This window comes from Psittacula echo (genome assembly GCF_963264785.1).
Source record: "Psittacula echo genome assembly, chromosome: 6".
NCBI classification, from domain to species: Eukaryota; Metazoa; Chordata; class Aves; order Psittaciformes; family Psittacidae; genus Psittacula; species Psittacula echo.
The window spans coordinates 17,633,407-17,645,425 of record NC_137743.1 but is presented as its reverse complement, the minus strand read 5'-3'; the positions used below and the strand labels follow the sequence as shown (position 1 = coordinate 17,645,425).

The window sequence follows — 12,019 nt, the reverse complement described above, 5'->3', positions numbered from 1 at the left end:
ATTAAAAAGTTCAAGTCAGCTGTTCTCTCAAGATGGTGTCAAAAGACTGAAGAGCATAATATATTTATACTCAATATACAAAGGTGGGTGCACACACCTAGCGCCAGATAATTATTCAATACTTTCAAGGCTTCTAGACTTTGCCTCTGGTGATGTAAGTCCTGAAATGATCTGAAAAGTTTTAAGTTGAAAACTGTTCTTTAATACATCATAAAAGCAAGTTGTGTTTAAAAGAAAAATATACACTGAACAACCTGAAGTACTCACTGAAACAACTGTACAAAACTATTATAGATACAGAAACAAATAATGGTGGACTCAACTTCAAACAGAAGGAACACTTGTTAACATATGTAAAAACTTACTTTGTTTTATTCTTCTACCAAGAAAGAATTTGTAGCTGTTCAGAACAAGTAAAATTCAAACCACCTCACGATGTTTACATTTAAAGTTTTTATACAGTGCAAATGTTTAAGACAGAGTAACTCCCCAGTGAAACAGGTGACAGTACTCAGTGCCACTCTTCTGAAGATTCTTCTTTCAGTAAGTCTATTTACACATTAAGCTAAAGGTTCACTATATATGCTTTGAAGTTTGCTGAATATCAGCAGAAGAATGTGAACTAGCAGCAGTTGAATTATGAATATATGATGGTTACTTTAATGAATGCATAAAGTTTTCAAGACTGTATTCAGTGTCATACTGTTCTTGATCCCATAGCTCTCCAAGGTTTTCAAGGACTGATTTCATTGATGCTTTCCCAGAAGAGGTAGAGGTATCTGCCTTTTCAGTTTTTTCATCCTTCACCAAAAAAAAAAGAAGTCAATTAATATATCAAATAATATTTTCAGGAATATGCAAAAATCTTCAAAATCTTACAGTTCTTTCAGGGAAACAGCACATCCTTCTGTTTTTCAGAGAGCTATCTACTATCCATCATTCCAACCTCTAGTGTATGTGTGATCAAATTTTACATTTCAAAGCACAGCTTTTCTCTAAGCTTACTCTTATTTTTGGTAGGCATTTGTAAAATGGCTTTTTACCTTGTCAAGAGTGAACAGATCAAGAAGCTGTTCTGTTCCCATGCTCTGCAGGCTTGTGTTTTCTTGACTGATCACTGTATTTGCAATATTCATTTTGAACTTCTGAAGACCCATGATCTTTTCCTCCAGAGTTCCCCTGGTTATCAGGCGATATACATTAACAACACGTTTCTGAAAGGAAAAAAAAAAGCACACACACACAAAATTAAAAAGATAAAAATATCATAGGTATTTAGGTATTCAAGACAGCATAACTTTTTAGTATGCATCATGGAGAGTCTGGAAGCAGTCTGGCTTGAAGTTACCCTTCAGTAATTTTACTCAGTAAGTCTGATGTCAGATTAAAAGAATGAGACTATGCCAGCATACAGTAGAGGCACCTGCAATTGCATCTGTACTCAGGAAGTTAAGAATTCACTGCTTTTTACAGCTGTAGAGGGAGACTAACAGCAGTCACTCTTTCCCTGTTGTCGTGGTTTAAGCCCAGGCCGTAAATCAGAACCACGAAGTCCACTTCCCCCCCCCCACCTTTCTTCCCTCCGCTCCTGGAGGGACGGGGAGGAGAATCAAAAGAATGCAGCTCCCACGGGTTGAGATAAGAACAGTTTAATAACTAAGGTATAACACAAATCACTACTGCTACCACTAATAGTAATAATGATAAAGGAAATAACGAAGAGAATACAACCGCCCACCAACTGGTACCTCACCCCCACCCTGCCATGATCCAGCCCTTCCGGGAACTCTCAGTTCTACATCCTGGGCATGACGTGCTGTGGTATGGAATACCTCTTTGGCTAGTTTGGGTCAGGTGTCCCGTCCCTGCTTCCTCCCAGCTTCTCCTCCTCCCTGGCAGAGCATGAGACTCACAAAGTCCTTGGTCAGGATAAACATTCTGACCAGTAACTGAAAACATCAGCTTTATCAATAATTTTCCCAGGCCGAAAGTCAAAACCACAGCGCTGCACCAGCTACTAAAAAGAAGAAAAACTGACTGCTGCTGCTGAACCCAGGACACCTGTCCAGGCATCAAAGAAGGACAACCCTCTGGGGGCTTTTCTTCAAGTTTCTTGTCTCAGTTGAATATCTTCCGCCCCTGAAGGGCGATTCATAGAATCATAGAATAGTTAGGGTTGGAAAGGACCTTGAGATCATCTAGTTACAACCCACCTGCCATGGGCAGGGACACCCCACACTAAACAATGTCACCCAAGGCCGCATCCAACCTGGTCTTGAACACCGCCAAGGATGGAGCATTCACAACCTCCCTGGGCAACCCATTCCAGTGCCTCACCACCCTCTCAGCAAAGAATTTCTTCCTTATATCCAATCTAAACTTCCCCTGTTTAAGTTTTAACCCGTTACCCCTTGTCCTGTCACTACAGTCCCTGATGAACAGTCCATCCCCAGCATCCTTGTAGGCCCCCTTCAGATACTGGAAGGCTGCTATGAGGTCTCCATGCAGCCTTCTCTTCTCCAGGCTGAGCAGCCCCAACTTTTCTCAGCCTGTCTTCATATGGGAGGTGCTCCAGTCCCCTGATCATCCTCATGGCCCTCCTCTGGACTTGTTCCAACAGTTCCATGTCCTTTTTATGTTTAGGACACCAGAACTGCACAAAATACGCCAAGTGAGGTCTCACAAGAGCAGAGTAGAGGGGCAGGATCACCTCCTTCGACCTGCTGGTCATGCTCCTCTTGATGCAGCCCAGGATACAGTTGGCTTTCTGGGCTGCGAGCGCACACTGCCAGCTCATGCTCATTTTCTCATCGCCGAGCACCCCAAAGTCCTTCTCTGCAGGGCTGCTCTGAATCTCTTCTCTGCCCAACCTGTAGCTGTGCCTGGGATTGCTCCGACCCAGGTGTAGGACCTTGTACTTGGCATGGGTAAACTTCATAAGGTTGGCATCAGCCCACCTCACAGGTGTGTCGAGGTCCCTCTGGATGGCATTCCTTCCCTCCGGCGTACCAACCAAACCACACAGCTTGGTGTCATCGGCAAACTTGCTGATTGTGCACTCAATCCCACTGTCCATGTCACCGACAAAGATGTTGAACAAGACCGGTCCCAACACCGATCCCTGACAGACACCACTCGTTACCAGTCTCCAGCCGGACATGGAGCCATTGACCACAACTCTTTGCGTGCAGCCATCCAGCCAGTTCTTTATCCACCGAGTGGTCCACCCATCAAATTGATGTCTCTCCAATTTAGAGACAAGGATGTCATGTGGGACAGTGTCAAAGGCTTTGCACAAGTCCAGGTAGATGACATCAGCTGCTCTGCCCCTGTCCATCAGTTTTGTAGCCCCACAATAGAAGGCCACCAATTTGGTCAGACAGGATTTCCCCTTAGTGAAGCCATGCTGGCTGTCACCAAGCACCTCCTTGTTTTTCATGTGCCTTAGCATGCCTTCCAGGAGAATCTGCTCCAAGGTTTTGCCAGGCAGAGAGGTGAGACTGACTGGTCTGTAATTCCCCGGGTCATCCATTTTCCCCGTCTTGAAAATGGGGGTTCTATTTCCCTTTTTCCAGTTGTCGGGAACTTCACCTGACTGCCATGATTTTTCAAATATGATGGACAGTGGCTTAGCAACTTCATTTGCCAGCTCCTTCAGGACCTGCGGATGGATTTCATCAGGTCCCATGGACTTGTGCATGTTCAGGTTTTTAAGACGGTCTCGAACCAGATCCTCTCCTACAGTGGGCTTAGGGTCTTCATTCTCACAGTCCCTGCGCCCTCCTCAGCAGCTCAGATAGTACAGAATTAGAAGGCATACCAAGTTCAGGATAGGATAAGAAAGTACACACTTCATCTGGCATACTTGCAAGGAAGCAGTATGAATGGAAGCTTTTCAGACATCAGTTCTCATATGCTACAACCTTATCCCAATTCAAAAAACAGGAGTTCAGCAAGGGAAGAATCTTATGGGAAATTAAAATGTTGTTCACCTGCCCAATGCGATGTGCCCGATCCATGGCTTGCAGGTCTCTCATCGGGTTCCAGTCATGTTCCACAAACACTACTGTATCAGCCCCTGTTAAGTTAAGTCCCAGTCCACCAACATGAGTTGTGAGCAAAAGAACATCTATAGATGGGTCATTATTAAACCTGCACACACAAAAAAAGTTAAGTATGGTAAATTTCATATAAATGATGAACTTGTGAACCTCAACTGCTCTGAGGCAGACTGAAGAACAATTTCATACCATATAAATAATTTAGCTCACTATAGTTCCTCGTATTGCTTGTGAAGGGATATGCTTACCGGGAAACAATGGAATGCCTCTGACCAGCAGGAATGCTGCCATCTAGTCGTAAATAAGTAACTGAAGGTAACTGAGGTCGAAGAAGGTCGTGCTCCACTATATCCAGCATGCTTTTAAGTTGACAGAAGATAAGTACTCTGTGCTGGGCCACAACAGCTTCTGTACCGCTTTCTGAAGATCCACCATTCCCCAAACCACAGTCTAGCAGCAGCTTAAAAGTAAAAGAGCATTAAAGCATATCATCAAAATGACAGTAGATCTCATGGAGATCTACTATGGAGAACATAAAGAAGGACTACAGAGCCCTGGGAGAGGTGGTTAGGGGCTCTGAAGCTCAGATTGTCTTTTCGTCAATTCTCCAGGATACAAGGGAGGACCTTAAAAAAGCTAGGAGGATTGGCCAGATTAATAAATGGTTAAAAGGGTGGTGTCATAGTCAGGGGTTTGGGTGTCTTGAACATGGGACCCAAGTTAGTAGGCCAGGTCTACTGGGGGCTGGTGGAGCTAGTCTGGCAAAGAAGAGTGGTTTTGGTAGGAGGCTTGCCAGAATGGTCAAGGTTTCTTTAAACTAGATGTGTTGGGGGAGGGGGGCATCATTCCATCCCAACACAGTCAGTTGCCAGCACCTACAATAAATGCTTGGAGCAATGCAGAGATATTCCAGCCGCTCCAGCCAATGAGCCGGCTTCATTTGGAGCTTAGCTCAGATGCCTCTATATAAACGCCCGTAGCATGGGGAACAAACAAGAGGAATTAGAGATGTGTGCACAACTGCAGGAGTATGATATAGTAGGCAACACAGAAACACGGTGGGATGGCTCCTACGACTGGAGTGTTGGAATGGAAGGTTACAGGCCGAATTCGAGATCCTCAGGACAGTGAGAAGAGCGTGCAGCAAGCTCACTGCCCTGGACTTCAAGAGAGCAGACTTTGGCCTCTTCAGGAACCTGCTTAGTAAGGTTCCATGGGATATAGCCCTAGAGGGCAGGGGGGCCCAAGACTGTTGGTTGTTATTGAAGGATCACCTGCTACAAGTTCAGGAGTGTTGCATCCCAACTGGAAGGAAGTGCAGCAGGAGGGCCAGGAGACCTCCTTGGATGGATAAGGAGCTGCTCAGGAAAATTCAAAGGAAAAAAGAGGCTTATAGAAGGTGGAAGCAGGGACAGGCGGCCTAGGAAGAATACAGGGATGTTGTCCAGGAAGCTAGGGACCAGGTTAGGAAAGCTAAAGCCCAGTTAGAATTAAACTTGGCTAGGGATGTTAAGGATAACAGGAAGGGATTCTACAGGTATGTAGCAAATAAAACACAGACTAGGGACAACGTAGGCCCCCTCCGGAAGATATCAGGAGAACTGGCTACCCTGGATTTGGAGAAGGCTGAGGTTCTTAATGACTTCTTTGCCTCTGTCTTCACTGGCAAAGGCTCTGACTGCACCACCCAAGTCTTGGAAGGTGGACGCAAGGACTGTGAGAATGAAGACCCTAAGCCCACTGTAGGAGAGGATCTGGTTCGAGACCATCTTAAAAACCTAAACGTACACAAGTCTATCGGACCTGACAACATCCATCCGCGGGTCCTGAAGGAGCTGACGGATGAAGTTGCTAAGCCACTGTCCATCATATTTGAAAAATCATGGCAGTCAGGTGAAGTTCCTGACAACTGGAAAAAGGGAAATAGAACCCCCATTTTCAAGAAGGGGAAAATGGATGACCCGGGGAATTACAGACCAGTCAGTCTCACCTCTGTGCCTGGCAAACTCTTGGAGCAGATTCTCCTGGAAGGCATGCTAAGGCACATGAAAAACAAGGAGGTGGCTGGTGACAGCCAGCATGGCTTCACTAAGGGGAAATCCTGCCTATCCAATTTGGTGGCCTCCTATGATGGGGCTACAAAACTGATGGACAGGGGTAGAGCAGCTGACGTCATCTATCTGGACTTGTGCAAAGCCTTTGACACTGTCCCACATGACATCCTTGTCTCTAAATTGGAGAGACATCAATTTGATGGGTGGACCACTCGGTGGATAAAGAACTGGCTGGATGGCTGCACGCAAAGAGTTGTGGTCAATGGCTCCATGTCCGGCTGGAGACCGGTAATGAGTGGTGTCCCTCAGGGATCGGTGTTGGGACTGATCCTGTTCAACATCTTTGTCGGTGACATGGACAGTGGGATTGAGTGCACAATCAGCAAGTTTGCCGATGACACCAAGCTGTGTGGTTTGGTTGGTACGCCGGAGGGAAGGGATGCCATCCAGAGGAACCTCGACACACCTGTGAGGTGGGCTGATGCCAACCTTATGAAGTTTACCCATGCCAAGTACAAGGTCCTACACCTGGGTCGGAGCAATCCCAGGCACAGCTACAAGTTGGGCAGAGGAGAGATTCAGAGCAGCCCTGCAGAGAAGGACTTTGGGGTGCTCGGCGATGAAAAAATGAACATGAGCTGGCAGTGTGCGCTCGCAGCCCAGAAAGCCAACTGTATCCTGGGCTGCATCAAGAGGAGCATGACCAGCAGGTCGAAGGAGGTGATCCTGCCCCTCTACTCTGCTCTTGTGAGCCCTCACTTGGCGTATTGTGTGCAGTTCTGGTGTCCTAAACATAAAAAGGACATGGAACTGTTGGAACAAGTCCAGAGGAGGGCCATGAGGATGATCAGGGGACTGGAGCACCTCCCATATGAAGACAGGCTGAGAAAAGTTGGGGCTGCTCAGCCTGGAGAAGAGAAGGCTATGTGGAGACCTCATAGCAGCCTTCCAGTATCTGAAGGGGGCCTACAAGGATGATGGGGATGGACTATTCATCAGGGACTGTAGTGACAGGACAAGGGGTAACGGGTTAAAACTTAAACAGGGGAAGTTTAGATTGGATATAAGGAAGAAATTCTTTACTGTGAGGGTGGTGAGGCACTGGAATGGGTTGCCCAGGGAGGTTGTGAATGCTCCATCCTTGGCGGTGTTCAAGGCCAGGTTGGATGAGGCCTTGGGTGGCATGGTTTAGTGTGAGGTGTCCCTGCCCATGGCAGGTGGGTTGTAACTAGATGATCTTAAGGTCCTTTCCAACCCTAACTATTGTATGATTCTATGATTCTATGTAAACATTGACACTGATGAACTGTTAAAAGTAGAAATAAGAGAAACAAACTTTAGAGGAAGTCTGGGGCAGTCACTTAAATGATATTGCAAAGTTTGGCTTTCCTGTCAAAGTGAAAAATTAAGAGTCAACAGAATAGTCACTTTCTTCATTTTGTTTTACTTAAACTAGAACGTAAGTATGTAAAGCAATCTAACATTTCTGAGCTAACAGTCTCCCATATAATAAATGTTTTTCTGTAATAAGAGGGGTAGGAGTAAGAAACAGTAAAAGTAAGTTTTTTGGCAAAGCAGCAAAAATTATGTGAACATCATCTTGAAGCAAGCTTGTGCTTCCTCCTCCCCCTTGAATTAAACAGAAAAAAATAGGATATATGTCTAAAAAACCCTTGTACTCTATTTCATTTGATAGTTAACTGAGCTTTAAGATAATTTTCATATTGATGAAGTCTTAAACTTTTAAAATTGTAACATCAGTAAAGATACATTTTAGAAATTAAGGCACAACATGCACATCTACTTACTTGTTTTAAAGCAGAAAGCTTAGGTGCATGTTGGATGTCTCGAAGGGATGAACTATGAGTTGCGAGTTGCTCTGTAATTCTTTTATATTCTGGGTGTTGGGTTGTTAACACTAATGCTGGGTGGTTGCATAGCTTCCTTAAGTATTGCAGTGCCTTGAATTGTTTAGGAAATGAAGTTCAAAGAAATAGTTAGTAATAATGTAGTTACAAAAAAATGATGAACAAAATTGATTATAAAGTATAGGGGCTACTCAGCTACATTCCACAATTTGGACTTCAGGATATATTTTCATTACAATAACGTTACACATTTATGTTAACTAGACCAGTATCAAATAACTATTAAGTGTGTCATGATCTTGGTTCCTGTTGCAAGAAAAGTACACATACTACCATTTCCCACACCATCATGTGAGTGTGGGATACAGTAGCTGGGTTTGGGAGCTGAGGCTTTGAGAATGATTGTTTCCAAGTAGCCAAGACTTAACCTGCAATTCCATAAGATCATGAACCTTCATAAACTCAGATCTAACCTTAAGGAAACTTATTTTGTTCATGGTTTAGTATCTTAATTTTGTACTGTAACAACTAATAAAACCAAAATTAGTTCCCTCTCTTTTCGAGGTTTTGCACTTCTGGTAATCAGTTTTTAATCAAAAGTAGTATCTAAGATCCACAAACAGCTGAACACCAGTGAAACGCAACATATTAAGAAGTAAGACAGTTTTATATTACTTAAAACCCAAGAACATAATTAAAGCATAATAGCTGTACATCACTTTCAGACAATCTGATCCAAACCCTAAATATTTTACTTGGATCATATGGCCATAAATGTACAAGTTAGAAATTTGATTTTCATTTTTTATTAACCTAGAAATAGTAACCAGAGATAAATGAAGTACGTAGTAAAAATTAAAAAGACATCTGTACCTGAAACACATGACCTGTAGCTTTAAGCTTTGGTTTTTCAGTTTCTTCATTCAGTGAAATTGAAGAAACTGTTTCATCAATATCACATTTGGCACGAGACTTGGCAAAATCTTCGTAAAGCTGAACCTGTACAGCAGACAAGAGAATGAGTATGTTTTCCCAGACAGAAATAAGAGAAACAGCCAGTTTTTGATTTTAGTTCCAAGTTAAAGTTCTGAACTACCATAAATCAAGAAAACTATACACGGAGCACATGATCAATATTAACAGTCCAATCTCTTGCAATTTTCTTTCAGCTTGGAAAGATGTTATTATAGAACAATGACAGAAATTAAGCTAAAGAAATACTCTATTGTAACTGGACTGATATTAGTTTTAAAACACATACTTCAAAAAACCTTTTAGTCCCATGGTCCCAAAGAATGTCAGAGGTGACATCAGACTGACCCAGGAATACAGAAGTGGTTCCTTTGTGGTCTTAACTGTGCTGGAAACACTAAGCTTCCAGCCACTTTTTAAGCATACCTGCAGAGGACTGAGAATACAGTAATAATCTTGAATAATTTTGGGTGGAAGATCCTGCAGTACATCCTCTTTCATCCTCCTCAGGAGGAATGGCAGAACCTGGCGGTGCAGTGCTTCCATTGCAAGAACCCCTGGAGGAGACAACAGAAGCCGCATTTTAGGGGAAAAAAAATTTGAAATGTCCACCTCTCACCTCCTATTTCTTACACTGCAACTGATCACACTTTCTCTTTTCATGTGCAATTCTCATTTAAAGGAAGAAAACAAGAAAACGAAAATTTAACATTTGATCCTTACCAGCCTCTTGTTCTCGACTGGAGCTTCGAGCATCTCTACTTGCCAGTATTGGTTTGCCATAACGAGCTGCAAATTGGCGTTCAGTACCCAAAAATCCCGGCATGAGGAAGTCAAACAATGACCACAACTCTAAGACATTGTTCTGACATAGACAAAACATTTTTTTAATTATTTTCAGAAGTAAAGAGTTGTTACAAGTTATCACAAACATTTCCATGCCTATTTAACTATTTAACACTGCCTATAAAACTACAAACAGAACACTTTGAGATGTACTTTTGAGTTCTTGGAAATTGGTGGCTTTTTCATCAAACTAAGTTACAGAAGACCTCCACCTACACTTTGGCACATAAGACTTTCTACTGCATCTGATGTATTAAGCCACACTCAACAACAAACCCCAGGAGACATGAGTGGCCTTAGACAGATACTCCACAAACAAGTCATTAGGAGAAAGCCCAAGGCCTGGGGTTCCCTTCCTTGCCTGCTGCTTATAGAACAAGTGATAGAGAAAGTCTTGTTGCGAACTTTTGAGCTCCCATTAGTACCATGGATCCTGCACCTATTCCCTGATACATGGGTATACTAGGAAAGGAAAAGATGCAGTTTCAAGTATTCAGCAGTGAAATGCTTTTCTTTTTTCTTTTTTAATAAAATGTATACACTTCAAACAAGATGATTAATAAAAAGCACAATCAGACTGCAAAATGTATCTGTCTCACTTGTTTCCTACCACTCACCCAACTCCTTAGGAAAAGAGAAGCAGTTACCTGGATTGGTGTCCCAGAAAGAATAATCCTGTAATTGGCAGTCAGCTGTTTTACTGCTTTTGACAGTTTTGTTTTTCCATTTTTTATTACATGGCCTTCATCAAGAATGCAGTAATTAAACTTAATATTTCTGGAAAAGAAGAATACAGACTTAAGTACCATTTAAAATTCTAAGCTATTAAAAACCTCAGAAAACAAACCAATTCTTACCTGAAGAAGTCAATGTCATTTCTCACAACATCGTATGAAGCCACTATGAGATTGTGTCTTTTCACCTGGTGCTGTAATCTTACGAAAAAATAAAATAAAATAGAGGAGATAATAAAATGTCCCTTACACGTGTTATTATTTCAGATTTTAAAGGTACCATCACAAGCTTTACCATGCCACAAACTATGCTTCAGTAGCAGCAGTAAAGTGTAGAATTGTGTTGTATTTTACTCTACCCAAGTCATAAATGCAAAATACACTACCTTGCTCTCTCAGTAGGAGGTCCTGTATAGTGCAAAGGATTAAGATATTCTTTTGAGCAAAATTTGCCCACTTCATCCACCCAGTGTCCTGTGAGTGTAGGAGGGCACACCACCAAGGAGGGAAGAGGGACACTGTCCACCAGTTTTGTTCTTGCGTATTCCTGAGCCCTTAAAGAATATAAAAACAAGTTTGAAAAAAATCGTTTTTCATAGAGTATCTTTAAGATAGAATGCTATTTGTTTACACTTACCTGAGGCAATGATCACCTGCAAGAATGCAAATGGACTGCAAAGTTTTCCCTAAGCCCATGTCATCACAAAGAATTCCATGAAGTTTGTATTTATTGAGAAATGCCAGCCAGTTCACTCCATCCTGAAATTGGAAAACAGAAAGAGCACTTCAGAAGAACTGGCTTTTGGCTAGTTCATCTTCAGTTCAAACAGCTGTATGTTCTATCATACATCACTGTCAAACTAGAAGCTTGTTTCCCACCATAAATGCATCCATTACAGCCTCTTCACTCACAGCAGAGGGGAATAAAGGGAGAAACAGAAGTGACTGAACAGCACAAGGGGACCTGGCTTTGCAGTGGAGAGCAGCTACAATCAGTCTAAGCAAGGCACAGCACATTGGCCATTCCTTGAGAAAGATGAGAGAGGGGAAAAAACTGTATCATGAAAAGAAAAACTGTATAAATGGTATGTATTACTTGATTTGCTCTTCCTTACCCAAGAATGCAAGATACATACTGCACAGCTAAAACCAAAACACCTCTCCCTCCCCGAAACCCACAAGCAAAATACCCCAGTACCCAAACAACTCCTCCCCTTCCATAAAATCATATCGGACTGGAACATATTGCTTTTTTAAAATAAAAGTATAAGTTAGTACCTGCTGATATTTTCTGAGTTCTGCTTTGATTGGTACTGGAATTTTATAGTTTTCCAGTTTTTTTCCATCCAGTAATTGTTCCAGAAAGTGACGCTCTTTAGCTTTCATTCGGATTAATTCTTCAGACATGTTTGGTGGATCTGGTATACCAGCCTAGGAAAGTATTTTTAAAGCAGTAATGTAGAGGCTACAGTACTTAATTCACA

The 12,019-nt window shown here is 42.5% G+C and overlaps 1 protein-coding gene across 7 annotated transcripts in view; it reads right to left on the bottom strand.

Moving 5' to 3' along the window:
• Nucleotides 1-341: 341 nt before the first annotated feature.
• Nucleotides 342-12,019, bottom strand: part of BTAF1 (B-TFIID TATA-box binding protein associated factor 1) — a 50,351-nt gene continuing 38,673 nt past the window's right edge. For 5 of the 7 annotated variants that reach the window (XM_080620635.1, XM_080620636.1, XM_080620638.1 and 2 more), the window contains 13 exons: nt 11,814-11,966; nt 11,173-11,294; nt 10,922-11,089; nt 10,659-10,736; nt 10,449-10,578; nt 9,679-9,820; nt 9,382-9,512; nt 8,857-8,982; nt 7,924-8,076; nt 4,310-4,521; nt 3,993-4,152; nt 1,044-1,214; nt 342-801 (listed from right to left, as the gene is read on the bottom strand). In XM_080620635.1, coding sequence (XP_080476761.1) covers nt 655-801; nt 1,044-1,214; nt 3,993-4,152; nt 4,310-4,521; nt 7,924-8,076; nt 8,857-8,982; nt 9,382-9,512; nt 9,679-9,820; nt 10,449-10,578; nt 10,659-10,736; nt 10,922-11,089; nt 11,173-11,294; nt 11,814-11,966 — 1,893 coding nt within the window. In that variant the 3' untranslated portion in view covers nt 342-654. Of the gene's footprint in view, nt 802-1,043; nt 1,215-3,992; nt 4,153-4,309; nt 4,522-6,937; nt 7,505-7,923; nt 8,077-8,856; nt 8,983-9,381; nt 9,513-9,678; nt 9,821-10,448; nt 10,579-10,658; nt 10,737-10,921; nt 11,090-11,172; nt 11,295-11,813; nt 11,967-12,019 lie in introns of those variants that run through there. The other 2 variants (XM_080620637.1, XM_080620641.1) reach the window with 2 other exon arrangements.